The sequence below is a fragment of the Epinephelus lanceolatus genome, chromosome 11 (genome assembly GCF_041903045.1).
Source record: "Epinephelus lanceolatus isolate andai-2023 chromosome 11, ASM4190304v1, whole genome shotgun sequence".
NCBI classification, from domain to species: Eukaryota; Metazoa; Chordata; class Actinopteri; order Perciformes; family Serranidae; genus Epinephelus; species Epinephelus lanceolatus.
In genome coordinates this window covers 12,923,891-12,946,784 of record NC_135744.1, presented here as the reverse complement: position 1 = coordinate 12,946,784, position 22,894 = coordinate 12,923,891, and the positions used below count along the sequence as shown (strand labels likewise).

General features: G+C 42.1%; 1 protein-coding gene across 2 annotated transcripts; it reads right to left on the bottom strand.

Moving 5' to 3' along the window:
- Positions 1-1,072: 1,072 nt before the first annotated feature.
- ap2b1 (adaptor related protein complex 2 subunit beta 1) lies at positions 1,073-22,734 on the bottom strand. 2 transcript variants are annotated; one of them, XM_033643654.2, is made up of 22 exons: positions 22,600-22,734; positions 19,194-19,249; positions 18,953-19,058; positions 18,240-18,375; positions 17,523-17,768; positions 16,819-17,009; positions 15,474-15,695; positions 15,249-15,369; positions 14,416-14,511; positions 14,142-14,257; positions 13,849-14,014; positions 13,387-13,485; positions 12,932-13,191; positions 12,555-12,747; positions 10,971-11,012; positions 9,766-9,918; positions 9,457-9,602; positions 7,898-8,027; positions 7,626-7,710; positions 6,520-6,606; positions 4,305-4,459; positions 1,073-3,827 (listed from the first exon to the last, which is right to left on the bottom strand). In XM_033643654.2, exons 2-22 carry the CDS (start codon positions 19,228-19,230, stop codon positions 3,753-3,755), a joined length of 2,862 nt encoding a protein of 953 aa, XP_033499545.1. In that variant the 5' UTR covers positions 19,231-19,249; positions 22,600-22,734; the 3' UTR covers positions 1,073-3,752. The 2 variants fall into 2 exon arrangements, with proteins under 2 accessions (XP_033499545.1, XP_078028409.1); XM_078172283.1 differs by lacking the exon at positions 10,971-11,012.
- Between the last annotated feature and the right edge of the window lie 160 nt (positions 22,735-22,894).

The following is a 22,894-nucleotide window of genomic DNA, read 5'->3' as shown; positions in this document are numbered from 1 at the left end:
TGGTTCAACTCCAGCTCGAAGGAACTTTTCATTGGTGACCATTCAGAACGAAAAGATGTAAATGGATCTTGTTTTCAGAGTCCAGGGTTATTTGCTCAATTTCGTCTGACAAAAGCACACTTGTCGAACATATCGTTGTCAAGCAGGTGCTCTGTAAATTTGTCATGAATTATAGGTTGACAGCAATTATTCTTTGGTCACCAGTTCAACTCCAGCCCAAAGGAGGTACTTTCTGGACGCTGTTCAATATGTGAATGTTTAAAATGAACAGATGATAATGGGCTTTGGTTTCAGAGTTGCAGGATTCATTGTTTGATTTCATCAGATAAAATGTCAAGTTTCTGTGGCACAATCATGTGAGAGCAGTGAAATGATCGTGCCACAAACACTAAATCCATCTCTTTTAAATTATTATGGAAAGCATAAGTCACTAAACTGTATATCTGCATTCTGTTCCCGTACCTTCTTTTCAAAACAGGACAAAGGTTTTCCCATTATTGTCCACTTCCACTGTTTTCAAATTGCCCCCTATGCTCATATGTTCACAATAAAAATCTCTTAACATGTTGCTCTGTTTATGTTACTTTACTCTTTTGTTGTAAAGAAGTGATGACTCCAGCGGCTTTACATGAAGTGGATTTACTTGTCAGGGGTCCCCTATTGTCCATCCCAACTTCCCATCCCTAATGCATGGTGTATGTACCGTACATTCCAAGGCCCCATTATGTGCAGTGCATACAGCGAGCTGTAAATGTGTGCTTCATTTGCTCAGTGACCCCTCAAAATAACAAAACAGCACTTCTATGCCAGCATAGAAGCCTCATGTTTTCTATTTAAGTGTCAGCTTGAGTAATTTGGCAATATGCACCATCTAAGTATAGTATAAACTAAACTAAAATAATTGTTTCAGTCAGCTGACCCTCTGATCTTGATTTGGGATACAGGTTCCTGGTAGTGGTGATGATGATGATGATTTCCACTAACCTCTGTGATAACCAACTTGACTGTGACACGTCTCTTCAGTCAGTTCTGCTCTGTGTTTTGTAACTGGACGTCTGAACACAGTGAAGCATTGTGTGTTTGACAGTTTAATGACATAAGGTGTGGTACTGTGACAATAACAAATCATTTACAGCAGGGTTACAGCAAAGATGCTAGAAATATTCCATTTCACAAGATGCTATGATCGCTCTCACCTAACATCCTGCATTGCTGGCAAATGTTCTGCTTCTATATGTGGGAGTGCTCGAGACAATGTTGCTTTTAAAAAACATATGAGATCTGCAACAGAGACATGAAGGTGGGAGATTAGATTTGAAATGGAGCAAAGCCACAACCTAAACGAGAAAGGATAAAATGGACAGTGGGCTCATGCAGGCACATAAACTTTTTTTTTTTTTTTTTTTTTACATGTAGGAAAATAGTGTCACCAACACAACTGCTACACCGAAAAAGTCTTTTCTGTTGAACAGATAGAAGCAAGGCTTCATTTCCTTTTCAGGGTTAATACCAAAACATTTTCATTTATCAGCTACATAAACTACACCATCACTGGACTACACTGTACTAGCGCAACTCTTGGCCTTTGGCCGTTTGTTCTATAGCACACACAAAGCCAGCATTAGAAGGTTATACTGACACTAGGGTACTAAAACGTAAGCTTGGCATTTAATTTGTGCGAATGCTTGGTCCTGTGAGACTGGTTAAGCTGATTTGCCACAGGTTTGGACTGGCCTGACAACAATGACATGGAGATCACAAAAACACTGGTATCAAAACAAAAAGTGAAAGCACATTACAGAACTGAAGGTACAGTGAAGCCAGTTAAAAAGGAAACAGGCAGAGGTAGATGCACAATAAATAGGAATGACGATGCATAAAGCGGTGTACAACTAAGTGGTTGCAGTAAACGGGGCTGTTACAAAAAGATACATGTGAAATGAACCAGCAAATCATCTTCGGAGTGGCACTGGTGTGTTAACACATATTCGATAGCTGCTGTGGTTTGTGTAGTGGTTCCAAGTGAAGACTTGTGAGCTGAAAATAATGGCAACCTGGATATTTAAACAAGTTAAACAAATGTACTGTGCGTTACTTTGAGTCAGAAGCTTCCCGACTGTCTGTCCTACTGATGGTTTGTGTTCCTCCACTGAAACAGCCCGCAGACACCTCACCACACTGGGAGTTTGTTTTTCTTCCGCCATAATTCACAGGTGGGGAGCCGAAATGAAACGCCAGGATTTAGTCGTCACTTTAGAGTTACTGGTGCTCTTACTCGTGTGATCTGTGGTCTGCGTTTCGGTTTCCGACCGTTTGGAATGTTATTTTAAGTTTTTCATTTACTGGTCAACATTTAAAGCCCAGTTCAGACCAAAGATTCAAGACAAGATGAGATGAGTTTAAACAGGCAACTGAAACATTCTAAAAACCTGCTGGCTCACATCAATGCAACTAGATGACAGTGTATCATCTCTGGTCAACAACTCCCTGTACTTCTGTTCTGATTTGCAGCTTTTCAGGTTTATTTTGTGGCTGAATATAATTTGTAGCTTCTTAAAATCTGAATGGGGATAGTGATAGTGAGATACTGGTTACAGTGATGAAACAAAACCAGCATCAGATGGACTGTATTCATAATCAATACGCCACAGTAATATATATATTTTTAAAAACAGCACCAATTATCGCCACCGTCTGACACTGGCACACGGTGAGGACGCAGAGGGCTCGATGGGGATGGAGCACCTGCTGCAGCAAGTGAACACGCCTCCTGCAGTCATTTTGACTTGACCAGTGAGCTTCACTACAAGCTGACTGGCTGTTGAAACAGGTGATGTGCTTTAAAACCAGCCATCAGCAATTTGACCAGCTATCTGCAGGTCACACCATCACCCAGCTTGAGTCGAGCTCAGACCAACCAGTTCACACCGCTGACACTTTTTTTCTGCAACGTTCTAAACCGGTTTTGTTGCGCTGCCAATCTTTGGTCTAAACTGGGCGTTATACTTATAGAGGAACAGTAATATTTCTATCACCAATTAAATACAAGAAGCTGTGTTTAAGTCATGACAGGAAGAACAGGAACACGTATGTTGCGCAATATAACGTTGGTTAATTTAGCATGTCTCTGTAAGTAACTGTAAGCTTTGACCTCCGGGAGGCAAACCTGCTGTAGCACAGACGTTAGTAGCTTCCGTTGATCACATTGTTGGTTCACACATGTTAATGGCAAAAGGAACAAATCAACACTGGTATTATTCTGAAGGTGCAACTGAAGCAAAGTCAAGACAAAAAAAAAAGACAACCAAAAGGAGTGTGAGCCACACACCGTACAAAAGAATGGCTTAATGGAAACTAGGAAGATTATTTTTTCACTCGTTTGACAGTTTCACCATCAGCCACATCTTTACAACATTAAGACACTAAGTTAAGGATGGAATGGTTGACGTGTTCTCACTGGGAGGTAAAAATTTAAATGGGGGTTGAAACAGGATCCAATGCTGCTTCAAACTGCCAAAATAAAGAACATCAACAGCGTTTGAACGTTTTAACTCCAGTATGATATACACACACTATTCTTTTGTATTGAAATTTGTCTTCAGAGGAAAAAAACAAATATTCCAAATTATTTAGAAACCCGTCATTTACTGTTTGGATTCCTTTGTTTTGGCAGTTGCTGCAGATGGCAGAAAATGATAAAACACTGCAGTTTGTCGTCAGGATGAAGCCAAGTTGCTGAGTGGGAAAGCAGGTCAGTTCTTCAGCACAGAGTCGTATGTCTGGTAGACGTATTGAGAAACCTCCGGGGCCCGACACTTGAGAGACAGCTGAGAGAGAGAGAAGTCGCAGAGTTACAACAGGAGACACCACTCGTACATACAATCAAGTACGTACAAGTGATCATCTGGTTTCTTTCCTCTCTATGAGAGTGACCCGAATATCTTTAGATTGAGGCAAAACAAGAGATTTGAGGACGTCATCTTGAGCTTTACCTAACACTGAACAGCATTTTTGACCATTTTCTGAACATTTTACAGACCAAACCACTATCACTTAATCTAGAGTACAACCCACAGATTAATCTACGATGAAAAGTAGTAGCAGTCTAAATCCTGAAGTTTTCAAGACCTTGAAATTCTTCTTTGCTTTATTTTTGTCCCTCTATGACCAACACACCTGTGTTGGAGTTCTACATTCAACCTTGTCAATGTCACCTATGATTTTTCCACAGTCAATGTGCAAATAACAAAACATCAAACAAATATAAAGCTGAGGGCCAAAAGGTTAATTGGTGAATACTCTACCGTGTAGTTGGGGTTGCCTGGCTGAATGCGGAGCTCAGCCAAGATCCAGATGCCGTTGGTTAGCTTGAGGGACTGGTAGAGCATATCCTGGCCTTCTACGTTTCTCTTGGCAATGGTGTAGATGTTGTTATTTTGCAGCTTGCCCGATACTGTGTCTGCAAGACCAGAATCAAAGTCAGGTAATTCACATACCTGAGTTACTGAACAAAGAGAAACCACATGAAACACACGCACAAAAGGCCGTAATCACTACAGGTACTAACGCTAATGTTCACATGAGCTAATGCAAACTACTACTGGCAAAAGGTTGATCAGGAAACTGATGGTAAATAGCTCTATGAGGATTTTAATAAACTATGACTGACAACCTTCAGATTTCAGTAAACCTGATCAGGTACTCTACAACACTGGGCTAAGCTAAAAGGTCATTAACCATTGTGCTGCCAGGATAAGAGCGGCACAAGTATGGGCAGGTTGGAAGTGTCCTTCAGGTACAGAGGAAGAGGAAATGTCCAGAGATATGCATGTGGGTGGAGAAAGAAAACACAGAGAGAAGAGTGAGGTCTTTGGATGAGATGGTGTCCAGGGCGACCCTTTGGGGTGAGGTGATGATTAAACAGCATTGTAACTACACAGGTGTGCCTTAGGTTGGTCACAACGAAACACCACTCTAAAAATGTGAAGTTAAACTTGTAAAAAAGTCATAAAACAGTTAATTTCCAAAACGAATCATTTGATTAGAAAAAGAGGGATTCTTTGAGTGCTGATATTGAGTATAACATCACTGGGAGGCTGAACTGTGTATCACTCAGCTTTACAGATGTTAATTATTTTTATTTTATTTGGCCTACATCAGTGGTGTAACAAACTTTGCACCGCAAAGATGAACACATCTCCACAAATATCACTTGAATTAAATTATGAATGGTCATCCGAGGAGGACAAAGTGTAGGAGAGAAGCCTGGATACTTCACTGCAAACTCAGGCGTGCTCATGTCACAACGGTCCTGTCTGATCAAGCTGTTAACTAAGGCTACTTCCAAACAGTCAATCAAATATTAGTCGACGGGAAAGGTCATTAGTCGGTAAGATTTCATTGGTTGCTTAGTCACAGAAAAAAACAAAAACAAAAAACAACAACAGTGAAACTCTATTAGGAGCTGCACCTTGTCAAAATAAATCCAATCCTATATGACTGGACCATGTGGGACTTTAATTTGAAAGGACAGACACAGGAAGTGTCCACGCTCAGCAGTCAGACAGGAATCAGGTTAATTTCCAGGGCTGGTACCTGCGGTTATTCCACAGGCTAGTTAATAACATGTCGGGCAGGAAATCCAAAGTGTGGGATCATTTTGAGAAGGTGAAGGACGAACCCAAGGTGATATGTAAAATCATCTTCATTGGTCGACTACAAACATGACGCATCATCTGAAACATGGAAGTAGCTACATGCCCATTAGCCCACAGCGTCATTAACAGGCGGCTCGCTCAGTGTGTGACGTGCACTTGTAGATAAAATATAGGCCTATATTAATGAAGGTTCATTAGTACGCTTTTGTATTTCTCTGTAATGTAGCACAGTGTTAACAATGTTACTGATACTATTCTTTCTCACACCTTCAACTCAAACCACCAAAATATATCATTTACTCATTACATTCATATCAGAAACATGCGGGAGACTAGTCAACTAATGGACCGTAATAATGACTGTTGGTCGACTAGGTAAACTCTTAGTCTGGGGGGCAGCCCTACTCTTCACAGATTCACACATGCCAATGAAACAACTGTCAACAGAAACTTATCTCACTGGTTTCACGATAAATGGAAACATACAGATAAATTTGAAATGATCAGCTGATGTTTTGTGAACAGAACAAGTGGCGGCACATCAGGTGGGAAAAAAATGCACTTAGGCCTAAACTAAGTGTCGTAAATATGATCTGCTTGTATGAAACTTCACTTAGATAATGTATAAATCAGAAGGCACATGGTAACTTACATTAAGACAGGAAAAAAATTTGAATCTTTAACTGCATTTTTTAACCAAACAACCGATGATTCTCCAACTGCATTCAATAAAAGTAAATGTCAATCAATGATCAACTTTAACTGTCCAGCAGAGGAATTTTCTTATTTGTTAACCAACAGACAGGACATTAGAATCATCGCTTTGTAACCAAGGGCGACTTTATTCACCAGCTTAGCCTACCTGCATTTAGGTGGCACTCCTTTATCTGGTACTGGAGCTCATTCTCATTGGGGATGTCTTTCCAGGTAGCCAGGAACACCTGTCGCTCTGAAGAAGGAAGAAAAAAAAACAGCTGAGAGCTGACTTCCACACGGAGAAACCTGACACATTATTCTCTAGTCTTTCAGTATAGCATTTATGTAGCCGACAGGTACATATTGGAGACCATTTTACAGGGTTGTTGTTTAAATTTTAAGCCTGTTGAATTGGAGCAAATTGAAATTACACGACTAAAACTGACAGTTTAAACTTGAGATATTCACTGAAATGAGGAGAGAATCCACACCACAGGAATTCAGACAAGACATTTTCAAAGTAAAATCTTAAATGTAAATATTAAGGATTCAGTAGTAATTTAATTTCACAATTATATTTTGAGTAGTCTCTACATACAGACTCTACATTCAGTGAATGCAGAGTCTGTAGGCAAACCCCGGAGATCTTGCCTCCGGAAGAAGAGCGACAGAGCACTGGCTTCCGGTTGTAGGCTGTTTGTAGTCCGCGTGATATTGACCAATCACGTTTGAGCCGGCTGCAGTTGTTGCCAGGTTAAACGGTCCGTGCAGTGAACTATAATATAATTGGCGTCACTGCAAACTCTGAATCTATCGCAGTGGTTCAGCATATTTACTTATACATAAACGGAAGTCGGAAACGGAAATTCGCCTCCACCGCCCAAATCAAACCGGAATGCCAAAAAATCAGTGGTCTGCCTCCAGAGGCTGTATCGCCGTCTGCTGGAAGTCAGACGCCGAATATAGCCGATGGGTTCCAAGAATATACTTTCAGTAACTTATAAGAATCAAATATTTATGACAATAATTTCCTTCCAAAGACAGAGCGCAAACCTCATTTTTAAACTGTCTACAAATAGCTGTGTTTTCAGATATCGCACAGTAGTGCTTCCTGTCTTAAATTCTGCAGTAAGCATATTTTAGAAATCATGACACATCTCGTGTTACCAGCAACATTTTGTCCCTGCTTCAGTGGTTGTTGAAGACATGTGACAGTGAGGGTGTAAAGAGAAATGTGATGCCTTTTTATAAAGTCGTGAGTAACAATCGTACCCATTTTTCCATCCTCAACAAAGAATATGTTGAGAGGGATGAGTACGCTGAAGTAGAAGACATCGATGCTGTTCTTCACAGCCACCTGGGCACAAGTAAACAAAACAAAAGCTTATTATGCTTGTTCTGCACGGCTGAGATGTGCTGGGTGATATCAGCAATTACATAAAACACTCCAAAAAATAGAGGACGCAAACAAGAAAGTACAAGTGACAGTTTTGGAAATGTGTTGCACTGCTGTTAAGATGTTTGGTGAGTGACAGCTCCTGTACCTGCAGATTATTGAGAGGGTCCATCTTCATGACTGGCCCGATGGTATTGATAGGCAAAGAGATCTCAATACTCTGACTGGGCATCAGCGGAGTATGAATGGGCAGAGGACTGGTAGGGATCACCCCGAAACTGTGTGGAAACCAACAAAAATCAAACACTGGCAGCATTCATTTATAATATATACACTTATACATCAAACTAGAATTACAGCAGTCTAATACTCCTTTCATACCTGTCTTTCTTGTAAAGGTTAAGGCGTCTGTGTTATTCATGAATTCCCTATGACTCAACCAGCGTTCATTTTCTTTGAAACGATGAACCCACGCTGACCGACTTGGCTTTGTGACCCAGGTAGACAGGTGGGTCAGACAAGGGTCATTTGGTTGCAAATGGGGGCACACAGGTCAGACGTAATTGTCACAGGTCGCCGCAGCCCCGAAATAAACAGAACAATGTCAGCAGGAATCTTTTTAGCTACAGCTACAATTTGAACATGAAGATGTGACAAGATTTCGAGGTGCAGTAACTCCTGGCAAGGACGAACAGGTTCCTACAGCAAAAGGCAAATTAGATTTAAGACTTTTTGGAATTAAATTTAGGACCAATTTTACAACAACAAAAAATGAAGAAAAACAAAAGCATGACATATGGTGGAGGTGTGGCGGAGACGAGGATAGAACCCAACTGGAAAATACCTGCTGTTTGTTGGTGGGGTTTCTTGGCGATTTTTTTTTGTTCTTCACTCTACATGTGGCACTCCACTGTGTTTATAAATCTTTTTTTGCACAATACACCGAGCCTAGTATGCACTGCCTTGTATTGATTTCAGCCATCCAGCTAAATCTTGGTTAAATAACCAATTTTCATCGCATTTGCACTTTGCCATGTTGCCCAGTGTACAGTGACAGTGAGCTAGCAGACAGTAGATCCTCTGCTCTGAACATCCTGGCTGGAAACAAAATGTGAGTGTTGCTGGTTCCACTATCCTGATCTGAGTGATGTTAATGCAACAGACATTCGGTAAATCCTTCTTTAAAAATAAGAGATCAAACCAATCATTTTTGAGATTTTACAATTTCATGTCAGAAAACCTACGTTCCATGTCTTCACATTTTTAAGACTTTTGAAAGATCAATTTAAGACATTTTAATACAAACTAAAGCTTTATTTTTAGAGCAATGGTTTCAATAACTTTCAAGACTTTTTAGGGTTCCACAAGGACCTTGAGAAGTTATGTAGCAGATGACCAGGACGGAGACAAGGACAAGGTAGTGTGTGCGAACACAAGGAGGCTGCTAAATAAGAGAGGCATCCAATGTACACAGAAAAAAAGAATGCCTGAACAAATAAGTTCTCAGCAAGTGAGGTAATTGGTATGCATTGTTTCCGGGTTGTGATCCAGGTCGTATCTGAATTGTCATGACCAGGAAATAACCCATGTTGGCTGGCTTGGCTTGAATTGACAAAAGACAGGTCAGATGACCCCGATCGACTCTGGTCATTGTTGTGAATGAGGTATAATTAAGCAGCTCTACTGTTTAACACTCATCTCACCCACCTGTTCTTGTTAAACTGGACAGCGAAGTCGGTCATGTGTTGCAGGGCCTTGTTGGTGAAGGTCATGTCCATGTACATGTGACCCTGGCGGCGAGAGAAGGTTCCAGAGATCTCCAGTCCTTTGGCTTTCACTGCCGGCAGCCACACCTGGTAGAACAATACAAACATCATCAGTTCTACAGATTGTATATATTTAGTACGCTGCCTCACATTGAAGGATCTCACATTACTTTGTATCTTGTTATTTTACTGTGAGCAATGTGCCTGTAATTGACTGAATGCTAAATGTTCTGAGGTTGTGTGAACTCACTGCTTTAGGGGATACGAAGCCTCCAGTGGTGATGGCCATGCCGGTGGAAAGCTCAAACAAGTCGTTAAGGCCACTGCTGACAGCCTGAGGAGCTGGTGTGGGTGACGGAGCAAAAGTACTGGGGACAGATGAAGGGATGAAGTTCTGTCCCACCTAAAGCGGTAACAACAAAATCACACACACACATACACACAAAACACAATCTAAGCAACCATAATTTCAGTATGCATCACTGGCAACTTCACAGTTTGCTACAGACCTACAAAGAGAAGCACACAGACAATCTTAAGGTATGCCAAAGTAAGAAACGTTATCAAAAACAACACTTCAACTATAGCAAGTGATTAGCCAAAGCCCTTATGACAGAGGAAGTGTGAACAAGCTCAAATGTGAGGTGAGAGCCTCACCTGTGGTTTGTGTGTTTTAGCCCATTAATTAGAAAGTGACAGTGACCAAAAATACAAACGCAATACTTTTGGTTTTTGCTTCCATTTTCCACAAGTTTCCATGAGCGAGCCGCCTGTTAATGACGCTGTGGGCTAATGGGCATGTAGCTACTTCCATGTTTCAGATGATACGTCATGTTTGTAGTCGACCAATGAAGATGAGTTTACATATCACCTTGGGTTCGTCCTTCACCTTCTCAAAATGATCCCACACTTTGGATTTCCTGCCCGACATGTTATTATCTAGCCTGTGGAATAACTGCAGGTACCAGCCCTGGAAATTAACCTGACTCCTGTCTGACTGCTGAGTGTGGACACTTCCTGTGTCTGTCCTTTCAAATTAAAGTCACACATGGTCCAGTCATATAGGTTTGGATTTATTTAACAAGTTTGTTTAACACGTTTGTTTGTTTGCTTGTTTCTTCTGAGACAAAGCGATCAGTGAAATCTTGCCAACTAATGAGCTTTCTGGTCAAATAACATTTGGTCGACTATTAGGTGGCAGCCCTAGTGTAAAATGTGCAGCCTCTCCAGACGGAGATGAGCGCAAATGAAAATTTTGGGATGCTTTTTCCGGTCAGAAAATGAGCTAAAACATGCAAAATATCCGTGTGATCTTCTAGCTGAAAGTATTTGAGTGTGAGAGACAGAGAAGCCAGGTTTAAAAAGTTGAAGAGGTCAGTTTGAGAGTGTGGTGGGTTAAATTGCAGCATGCAGCATGCAGACAGGCAGACTGCCAAACAGAAGGGCTTGACTTACTGCTGGACTTCCCCCAACACCTCCGCCCAGGTCTCCCCCCAGCTACAGGAGAGAAGAGAGTTCCCCAAAGACAGCATCCAAACATCACAGACAGACCAAACACACAAACAAAGACAGAGACAGAGACTTTCTTAGCAACCGCAACCCATCAAGAGGAGCCCTCACTTCTGGGAAAATACCAACTCCATACCGTATGTTAGACATTAAATAAGACTTTAAAATCTGCAAGGAGATCATAAAGGAGTCCAGCTGTTCCAGCGGCTTGGAGAAGTGGAGGAGTGACCATCAATAGAGGAAGAATACAACAAGGCTTAAGCCTGATTTATACTTCTGCATTGAATCAATGCTGTAACTACATCGTAGCCCGACATGCACCTCCCCAGAAATTCAATTACACGTCGTGGTGACGCAGACCTCCTGTCTATTATTGTAAGCTGAAACCATTTCCTTCAGTGGAAACAAAGCTTTTATTTACTTTAATTTCACAGATAAGAAACAATAAATTGTGAAGACAATAAAGCCTCCACAAAAATAGCATTTTTAAGTCTTGTGTGTGATTTATCCTGGCTTCATATGAGCAGAGGAAATCTCTGCTCGTTGCTAGGCTAATTTATACAATGTAAAATGCCATAGGCTTGTGCTAATAACGTTAGCATGTTGTATTTGTTTGGAAAACATGTTTAGTTTAAGACAGTTGTTTTGTCAGTGAACCTTATGAGCTGATATGGAGCCGAAATTTGTAACGTTACCTTTGTTAAATGTTGCTGTTGTCCCTGGCTTCATATGAGCAGAGGAAACATCTGCTAGCTGCTAGGCTAATTTATACAATTTAAAATGCCATAGGCTTGTGCTAATAACGTTAGCATGTTGTATTTGTGGGGAAAATGTGTCCAGATAAAGACAAGTGTTTGTCTGTGAATGCTGCGAGTTATCGTGAAGCTGATTTGTGTACTTGTGTTTGAAACTGTCTCTATTAAGCCATATTTAATGTGTGTTTAATGTGTGTTTTGAATCAACTAAACTTTTCAGCACTTCACAGAAACCTCCGCTGCCGACTAGTGTTTTGGAGGTGTTACTGCAGAGTGACACAGACACACCACCGCACAAGTATAAATGCTCGCAATGGCATAGGCCACGTGCGTAAATTACGGCATAGGCTCTGCACAGAGCTGACGCACAAGCATAAATCCGCCTTTAATGTAGCTCTGTGTTGAAAATATTAACATGTTAATATACCAACTTTTCACAACAATTAGAGTCATACATTTTAAAGTTTTCAGAACAAAAAATATTAAACAGTTTAAATCACAAACATATTTACATTATGAGCAAGAAAAAACCCCCGCAAAATTTCATTTGAAAAGAACAAAAAATGTACTGTAATAAGATTAAAAACAAATCTTGAGTGATGAATACACACAAGTTTTTTGGACTTGTAACACCAAAACATTGTTCAAGATAAGCATTGGTATGAAAACGAGGAAGCACAGAACGCTGATCAAGTCTTTAGCCGTGTTTAGCCAATGCTTCCACTCTACAGTAAAATTGGTGTGTGTGTGTGTGTGTGTGTGTGTTCAGGCTCACCAAACTGTCCAGGCCTCCTCCCAGAAGATCCACCGCACCCATCTGCATGGAGGAGACCTGGGGCACATTGACTGGAGGGCCCAGGTCCAGGTTCAGCAGGTCACCCAGCAAGTCACCCTGGCTGGGGATCACATGTGGCTGGTCCATGGCAGCTGCTGGCCCGCCGCTCACTGGGCTCTCACCTGTGTCAATGCTGTCAGAGGAGGAAACAGTAGTGCAGGTGAGGGACAAGTAATTTAGAAAGGCATCGCCCTACATGTTAAGAGAGTGCACACGGCAAGATGGCCAAAGGAAGTCAGAACCATGTGAGTGCAATCATGGGACGCACAGCTGCCAGTAGAAAAACTGAAATGCTGGTTTGTCACAGTGTGTCTGACCTGCTGTGCTGCACAGGAAGGTGTTTCCGGTGGATTCCATGGCTGCCCTCGACGAACGCGCTGGGGGGTTTGTGATAGACAGAAGCCAGGGAGCCAATGTGGCAGATGAGCTCGTCCAGTAGGGTGGGTTCGATCAGGTCTGTTTCCTCTGAGATCAGGGGCTTCTCTGACAACACCACCTCCTTGGCCGTCACAGGGTCAGTGGACAGCAGGCGCCAATAAATGTAGCCTCGGTCACGCAGGTCGGGGTTATCAGAGTCCTGCAGAGGAGCAGAGAGTTCAACACGTGTGCTGGGAATCATATTTCTTTGTTTCCTATTTATTCAGTGAAGAAGTAGATCTTGTGGATCAGCTGGACTGCGGTTATTTGTGTTTATGGTAGTTAAGAGGGGTCCATATTAAATTAACAAACAATAAGTGTCTGCACTTCTTAAGAATAAAAAAACAACACTTACCTGGGTGGCCAAGCTGAGGACCTGCTGCACCAACTCCTGAGTCTCTGATGGTTTCTTAAGGAACAGCTTGACAATGGCAGTCAGCAGAGTGAGCTGGACCTGGACATCAAAGCACATGCTGTTAGATTATCATATGTTCAGTTTGCAATGCCACCCATCCTCGCAGTAGGAGGAGTGAAAGACAAAGTGTGGAAACAGCCAGACAGGCTGATGTGTGGAGAAGGTCCTGTACTATACTGTCTAAACTCAACTGTGCTGAATTATTCTCAAATATAAATTTTATTATCTGTGTAAAACATAAAACCTTACTGCAAAACAAGCCTGTTTCCAAAGAGAGTAACAGCGCTATTTTTATATTTTCCCCCATTATCTTTGTATGTGCTGAACATGACGTCAGTAACTGTGAAAGATTCTGGATGTACACGCTTCAAAACATGCTGTCGGCTTATTTGAAGAACCTACCTGGGTGCTCTCGTCATGGAAACCCTCGAGGAAGCTCTCCAGCAACTCGTCAGCGTTGTCGATCCTCTCGGCGTACTCGCCAACAATCCAGATCATGGCAGCACGAGCGTCGGGCTCATCCAGAGAGTCCAGGTTCTCACACAGTGTGGCGATGATGCTTTCATACCTGAAGAACACCAGTATCTCAGAGGTCAGAATAAAACTCAGCATCTTTCGTGAAGTGCTGTAAATGTGACTGGCTGTCTGTATAATTATTTGTTGAGTAGTTCCCAGCAGTTCAGTGGGAAACATACTTGTTGGGGTACTTGCGGAAGATGTCCCTGATGACCACAATAGCCTCCTGAACCACGTAGTTGACTTTGGTCTGGATCAGGTCCAGCAGGGTGCTGACGCAGCGCTCAGCTGATTGCTGGAGAGGAACAGGACAGAGGCGCCGTGTCACCATGATGATTTTGCTACTATCACAGTGCTCTGGTGTCAAGTCTGATTAGAATTAAGATTGTTGTGCTGCAATGCCCACAAGAGGACTTTGACGTAGACATCAGCAGCACTGACAGCATTTCTTACCTCCACTTTGATGGCACAGCGTCCGATGGCTCGTACAGCCTTGCGCACAAAGTCAACATCCACCTCTGTGGCGTATTCCTTCAGTTCGGCCAGCACCTGAAGTGACACAGGACACAAGTGAAAGATACTGAATGTGTACCCAATAACACACCACAGAGATCTGTCTAAAGGGTTTTAGATGTGATTCAATTTACTGATTTTGTTTGAGTTTGATGTCTTTACTAAAATTACACTCCATTTAACAACAGACATCATTTGCACAACAAAAAAATTATGTATTTCACATGGGTTGGATCTTTCAAACCCTGAAAAACCAAATATCATCCTGAACTTCAACATATTTCACTCCCACATACATTTACTAACCCTGACAATATTGCTCTGATGGTGTTGTTTTAACCGTGTGTGAGTGTGTGTGTGTCTATGTGTGTGAACACGGCGAAATGTGGTCCTAGTGATACCACAATGGAAACTACCACAGAGGCTGTTCTGAGTATTTCGCCAGGTGTTTATGTCTGTGAGCAGATTTTGTCAGCATGATAATGAGCACTGAGCAAGATGCAGTCACGAAACTTTAAAAATGCGTGGCTGAGATCAAAATGAAGGGTGAGTTCAAAAACGGGCATGGTCTGAGCAAGGGGGCCACAAGTAAAGAAGGGGCCAAGCAACAGCTGCATTTGTCTCATTTGTTTGTGCGTTTTTTTTTTTTATTTTTTATAACCCATTTGATGTGAGACACAGCTGGCCCAATTCAAAAAAGTTTAGACACCCCTGCTTTAAACCATGACTGTGAAAGAGAGCAGAACCCTATGTAGCACTGTCATGTAAGGTACCTGGGCAATGTTGGCCTGGGAGGCCAAGCGGATCATGATGTCCAGTTTCTCCAGTTTCACATAGATAGGGTCATTGTACTTGACAAAGAAAACCTTGATCTCCTGCTTCAGGATCTCAGGCCTGCACACAAGCAACACATATTAGACTGTCGCCTGTATCGATATATAGAATGGGCAGTAGCAGTAAAAAATGAAACAGAGCCTCTGCTGTTTGTGGTCACGCACCTTTTCTGGACAATGAGGTTAATGTTCCTCAGAGCCACGTATTGGACCTCAGGCTCTCCAGAGAGCAAGGTGACCAGCGGTGGGGATAACTTCTTCAGCAAGGTGTTGTAGTAGTCGGAGTCCTTTGGCAGCAGCTCCAAGAACTTCATCAGAACCTTGACAGCTGACAGCACCACTGCTGAGTTGGCGTGAGACAGCCGGGGAGTGACACGCTCACAGATGCTTTGACAGGAAGGGAAAGATCAGAGTCAGTCAGGGAAATGTAACTCAACATGAACCTGAATCAAGCTGTTGTAGTGATTGTGTTGGGCCTGTGTCTGTTCCTACAACATTTTAGCTTTTGTGCCGAAATCTTTTCTACCAATTTGGACTTATTTATGTTTCCAGCACCTTACGAAGACGAAGCTGGGTGGAGTGGTGGTTGTCCCACATCATCTAATTTCCCTCGAGTGGTATCTCTCTATGCAGATTATTTTAAAGTAACATTTAAAAAATCTAAACTTTAATTTATCTCTTTCCAAAAACAGTTTCACTTACCCACAGACCTGGCACAGTGATAGTCAGTAGAAGTAACTACCTGCATGGGTATACACTATGGGAGGTAAGTGACAAAGTATGTTTTCGTAATTTGGGTTAACTGACTCTTTAATCATAACTAGTTTCATTAACACAGATCCAAAACGAGACATAATGAACTCTTAGTGTTATCTTTAGTTTAGTGCTGGTCAGGATTTTTATACTGTATTCATAAATAAACTTTCCTCATCAGATAAAATACAATTATTTTTTTCTTAAAAATCAGCAGGGGCAACAACAATTAATGCTCTTCATATAGTAGGGCTGCACAAAATTAAAAAAAAATCATATATCCATCGTGTCAAAGGGGGTCAGTTGAGGTGGTTCAGACACGTCCAACTGGTAGGAGGCCCAAGGGCGGACTCAGAAAAGGCTGGAGGGATTAGATATCCCGTCATCTGACCTGGGAACGCCTTGGGGTCCCCCATGGGCAGCTAGAAAGGGTCAATGGGGAGAGAAATGTCTGGGGTGCTTTGCTCAGCCTGCTGCCCCTGTGACCCGGCCCCAGATAAGCGACTTAAAATAGATGGATGGTTATTTTTGCATTTCATTTTCACTGAAAAAATATAAAAATGATGATGTGATTTTGCTGAGGCCCGTACCTAACAAGCACGTTTCCTGTTCCGGGATATGATTTGTGACACATTTTACCTTTATCACAAGAAAATGCAGCTCCTGCAATTCGGACATTGTCCTTGGCCATACTGTGATTTCGATAACATTTTGATTAATTGTGCAGCCCTATCAAATAACAATCACCAATACTCACCTTTGGGCCTCGCGCTCATCCTTGGGGTTATAGTTGGACAAACAGTCCAGGATGAAGATCTGTCCCCACTCTGTGCACTCGTTGAGCGCCGTCAGCAGCTTGTTGATGTTCTGGGGATTGAGGTCCAGTAGGTTGCTGTTGGGGTGAGACTCGCTGATCTCAGACAGGGCAGCGACTGCGTTGGCCACAACCTAAAGGACAGAGGTGTTTTGTGATAAGTCTGTCGCCATCATGCCATTTGGATTAAATCAACACATATTTAAAGGTTGCGAGGAGCAATTCATCATCACTTTAATCCAAATAAAACTCAGGCAAACTGTAGTTAAAGCATTTAACACAATTAATGCAGCTTTAGAGAAACAACCCGGACAGATCTGCTTTTCTTGCTTCATTCTAACGTATGCTGGATTCAGACTACATGCTATCAGCCCGATTATAGCCCGACGGAGTGTCATACAGTGTCGGCTCGGACCGTAAATGACAATGAGTGCCATTAGCGAGAATCCATTGTTTTATCTCATGTAAACTGTCACTAAATTACACTAAAATCATTCTAAGCGCCACCTAATCCCAGACATACCCCAGTTTGAGTTTGTTGGAGTTTAACCTTATTCCACTGGTTGTGTTTAAGAGTGGATAACAGTTACACATGCCAAAATCAGAATCAAACTCTGATCCGTGACTGCCTTGGAACTGACACCTACCATGGGATTGGAGTCAGCAATGAGGTCTCTCAGGGAGTCCAGGAAGCCTTGGTCCTCCACCATCTGTGCATTGATGTCATGAAGTTTAGCCACGCAAACAGCCGCCGTCTTCCTCACGTACGGGTCCTCATCCTTCAGGCACTTCCTCAGCGGCTCGCACAGGTACTCGGTGATCTTGTCCACCCGGATACAGCCCATGGTGCGGACGGCCAGAGCTCGGATCAGAGGGTTGGGGTCCTCACAGTCCTAGAGGGCAAGACAAGAAAGGCAGATGTGATTTTAATGAGGTCAGATTTCACTGAGGTACATTCCCTCAGGGACACAGACGTAAAACTCCATTAACGTTCAATGACTAATTCTAAAACCTTAAATATCCAGATGATTAATTTCCAGATATTAGTAATCAGTATGGTTTTATACAACAACTTGGCTTTGTAGGTTTACAGAGGAGCAAAACAAATCTTTGAAGAATAAGGTAATAACAATGTAAACATAAGTGTGCAAACCACCATATCCTGTAAAAAGATATTTTTAGACAATTGCCTGATCTCTAGAGAACATAACCTGAACTTCCTAACTTTGCTTGTCAAGAAAACACACCTTCAAACAGCATGACAATTAGGGATGCATCTAACACAGACGTGTTAGATGTCACAGTGTCAGATACCCTGGCAGTGTCATACACAGTTGAAAAAACATGTTCATGTAGGGCCTTGCCTTGACGAAGCTGTTGACAGCCATGATGGCCATGTCGGGCTGGCTCTTGGCGTAGTTCATCAAGTAAAGGTAGACCAACTTCTTCAGCTCCAGGTTGTCGGTCTGCATGCAGTTCACCACATCTGGGAATAAAGAACTGACAGCAAAGCAAGAGAACTCAGTCAGAGATTACAGTGTGAGGCTTCAAGGCTCATTCTTACATTTATACTGTGAGTAATGTGGTAAACAATCCATCCTAAGAGCCGATATATACTCTCTCAGAGGTGTCGTTCAGCCAGCTCGTAAGTGGTAAACATAACAAAACAGTTTCCTGACTTCATGCCTGACTGTCCAGATGTGCAAAGGTGTAAAATTGGGCAGAGCTCCAAGTGCTCCACAAACTGTTTCCTCCACATTCCTGACATTCCTGCTTCCACCACTGTCTGGGTTCAATTTTCACTTATAAGAACCTTGTGATGCTTTGGCACAGGTTCCACTGTACTGACTCATTTGCTTGATAAATCACAGCTGAAAACATTGCCAGCAAAGCCTGAAAGTTACTGGAACTTGAATTTAGTGTCACTTCCTGTTTCTGAGCGATGCCAGAATGTAATTCCAGAAACAGTTCAAGCAGATCCCCTAACAACAGCTACGCGTTAGGTTTACTTGGTTTACTTGGCAGGTGTTAATTTCGGACCCTGGAACAAAGTACTCCTTTACATTTTGATAAATACCTGACATCCTTGCCAACGGTCATGGCAGCGATGACCTTCTTGACTGCCTCTTTTCTCTTCTCCTTCTTCTCATTGTTCAGCTCTGCCTTCAGCTCAAAGATCTCCCCTGTAAGATGAATCACACACAGCGAGTGTTGGCAGCAGCACAGTTTGAAGTCACTGAAAATTAATAATAGCAGCAAAGTCTAACAGGTTTGTCAGGTTTTTCCCACTGATGTTTCACACTCCCTTCCTTACTTGCCTTTTTTGTTTGTTGTGAAATATTTGGAGTCCGTCATGACTGTGGTCCTTTAAAGTCTGCAGAGAAGAGATACACTGCGTTATTATGCCATCAGCAAAACTGCACATTTCAGAGTGGCCTATTATTGTTACCAGCCCGAGGCACACCCTAATAATCATGCTGTTTAATCAACATCTTGATATGCAACATCTGTCAGTCTGATGGATTATCTTGGTAAAGCAGCAGTGCTCACTGACACAGATTTCAACAAATTTGTGCACAAAATTTGAGAGAAAAAAGCCATTTGTGTGCATCTAAAAAGTTTCAGATCCTTTGTTTCAACTGCAAAAACCAAAAGTGTTGCATTCTGATTTTTAGTTAGCGTACAGTAACAGTTAATTCCTTAATTCATTCAGTGTCTCTTCATCCCTGAGCCGGTGTTTGACTATGTGGCATTCTGATGATCAAACCACACTCTAGATCCATTAGAAGTGCAGTCATTTAGTTTATCTGTGCTGCCTCCAGCGTTACCTGACTGGGTTGAAATGGATTTTTAATTAACATTAATAAGATCTGCCATTAGTACCTAAAGATACAAACTGGATTCAGACTGGGTTATGGAAAGTAGACAACAATACTGGTATTCTGGATTGCCTTTTCCAATACATGCATTAAAATGCAAATATAGATTGCTGTGCATTTACATAGCATCTCTCCCTGTATATTTACTAATTATTCTGTAGATCTCAAGGTTGCAGGCTGCTTGTATGAAAACATAAACACATGTAGTTATATTGTAAAAAGTGGACATAATTTGAATGTTTTACTGCGTATACCAGGCGCTTAACATAAAACATAGAGCCATATAATCTCCACTGACAAACATCTGCAGTAGAATGGGTCACACTGAAGAACTCAAAGACTTGCAAGGTAGCACTGTCACACGATACCGTCTTGATTAGATCACAATCTCTGCTATTTTTGCCCCAGTCAGCTAAAGTGCCGTTATTGTTCAGCTGAAATGGCTCCGGGACTGACGACAGTTCTTCACATGAAGCAGTAGGCCACACAAGTTTGCAACACCACCAAGTGCATTACGAATCATTTCAAATCCCCAACACTACCTACTGAGATCCAAACTGCCTCAGGAAGCAAGGTCAGCACTGTTTATTGGCAGCTTCATGACATGGGTCTCTATGGTGACGCAGAGGCACACAGGCCTAAGATCACATAATAAGAGTTGTGTTAAGCGCATTAGCACTTGACTGTGGTGCTGTGGAAACGTCATATCTGCAGAGATGAATCAGGCTTCAAGATCTGGCGGTCTGATAAAGCAAAGTCTTTGGCCATCGCCAGGACGCAATCACAATCTCGACCTGCCTGGCTTCACAGTGACGACTATAAAGGTTGCTGGAACTGAATTACAGTTTGGAGCTTGGGGCTACTGTACTGTAGGTACTTTAGTTCCAGCGAAGGGAAACCTTAATGCAGCATATTTTAGGCAAGAGTGAGCCTCCAACTTTGTGGCACACCAGATTGGGAATTGTTCATTCCTGTTTCAGTCATAGACTATAAAAAATAATGGACGTAGCTGCCATAATCTCACCCACTGGTTTGTGGACTCCCATTTAAAAGCCTCGAGTTCAGCATTTCAGCTGTCGCCATCTTGGCTTTTTGGGACCAGAAGCAACCATATTTTAGGGTTGGGCCATTTGACAACTATGTACGATATATGAACATACTTTCAAGCCCACCCCACTCACTCACTCACAGTTTCTCCATCAGCACTCAGAGAGACACAGAGCTGCTCCTCTGTTTAATCTGTCTGTTAATTAGTCTACAGTGTGACATCTGTCTATATGTTGCATGTGCTATGCTATATCAGTCTGTGAGATGAATGAACTTACCGCAGTAGCACATGTACAATCCAGCACTGTGCTGCATGTGTGGAAGACAGAGCTGCCTGATTGTGTCAGGTGAGCGTTTGTTTGCTAGTTTAAGTGTGAGCTGCATCATTGGTAGTTGGAGTGTATTGTGTGACAGCAACAACATGGACATTTCATACAGAAGACATATATAATGACGACAAAGTCTTGCTCCTTCCCTCCCTTGGCCTCTCTGCTGATGCTCTGTGCATTATAAGATTAATAGTCTGAATCAATAAATATGTATATCATTTTGCAACACTAGATTCATTTGAGAGGCCATTGGAAACTACTTGTTAACTCCCCCCACAAAGATTTCCAATTGTGTCAAACTAAAATGGATTTGGGCCAACTTGATCTTTTCATACTGATATAGTTTTGTGGCCAGTGCTGCAAACCTTTAATATGACCTTTGATATTATTACAGGGCCGTGACACACACTGCTTTCCCCTACATGAAAATACATACACCAGTTTAAATATAAAGGGTATGGTATGGGTATCATATCAGCAATTCTGGCCCTGAATTAATTGGTATCTGATCGAAACCAGATTTTGTGGTATCGCCCTCCCCTCAAGAGTGGAGGTGGTTATAACTATTCATATGCATGTTAATAACGGTGGTTTTGAATGTCAAATTCAAGTCACATATGGGTGAAATGTTCAGGTGTCCACATACTTTTGGCTATATTGTTTATGCCACATCAGGTTGTTTAAATCTGCACATTTGTCCTTGTATATGGACAACACACAACACAGAAAATACTGGCTTTTGCTGAGTGTGTCCAAGATGCAGGAAGGATGCTGCACAAATAAGATCACACTTTGCACAAACAGCAAAGTGTGCATAGTTTATGTGGCTAGCTCACGTTATACAACACAATGTAAGTTAGCTAATATTACTTAAATCTGCTGCAGTCGCTACATACGTTAACGTATCTTGATGTTAAAGCAATGGAACTGTTAAAGATGGAGCTAGCTAGTTGTGTGTACGTTAACACTGTAGCTCCTGTGTTACTGTAATTTTGTCAATTGACTCATTACATCAGAATTAAACCTCAATCTGTCGTAATAATTCAGACGGACATGAAAACGTTTGACCTCTCTCAGACGTTAAGAAAGCCACAGTTAACCCGAATCACAGCAGCTTCGCTCTGCTAGCGTTAGCTTGCTGCATGCTAACTTTAAATGCACCAGTTTAATGATTAGCGCTAACGCTACCTCTGGACTAGCGATGCTAGCTAGCTACTAACGACAAATTAACGGACAAAATAACACAACCAGCTAACGTTACGGGGTGGCCAGCTTGATTACCCTATCCACTCTGGTTTGACTGGTAATATTAGCATGAACATGAAAACAGAAAAGTGGCCAGCGGCCCAGTAACCGCTGCTGTCAGGGAGCTGTGTACGCGATTAGCTCCGCAGCTAAATTATCGCAACGAAATAACACAAAATGAACAACAACGATACCAAAATGTTAAAGTGATATATTTCAGATACCTGGTGGAGTGTATGTCAGCGGGAAAATGTTACGGTGGGTGACAGACGCAGGTTGGTCCCTTGCCTGGTTTGAGGAAGATGGAGAATCGGGATTGTGATGGTGCGTTCACTGTCATGAAACTAGGGAACTTCCCTTTTGAGTTGATACTGAGGGAGGTATTGCACACCAGGATGTGCTGCACCACAGACAAATTCGACTGATCCAATGCTTTACAGATCGATTTTATATTATTTTGATCTGCGAGTTATCACACAGCACGTATGCAAAGGACCTGACATATCAGACGCAGCAAGG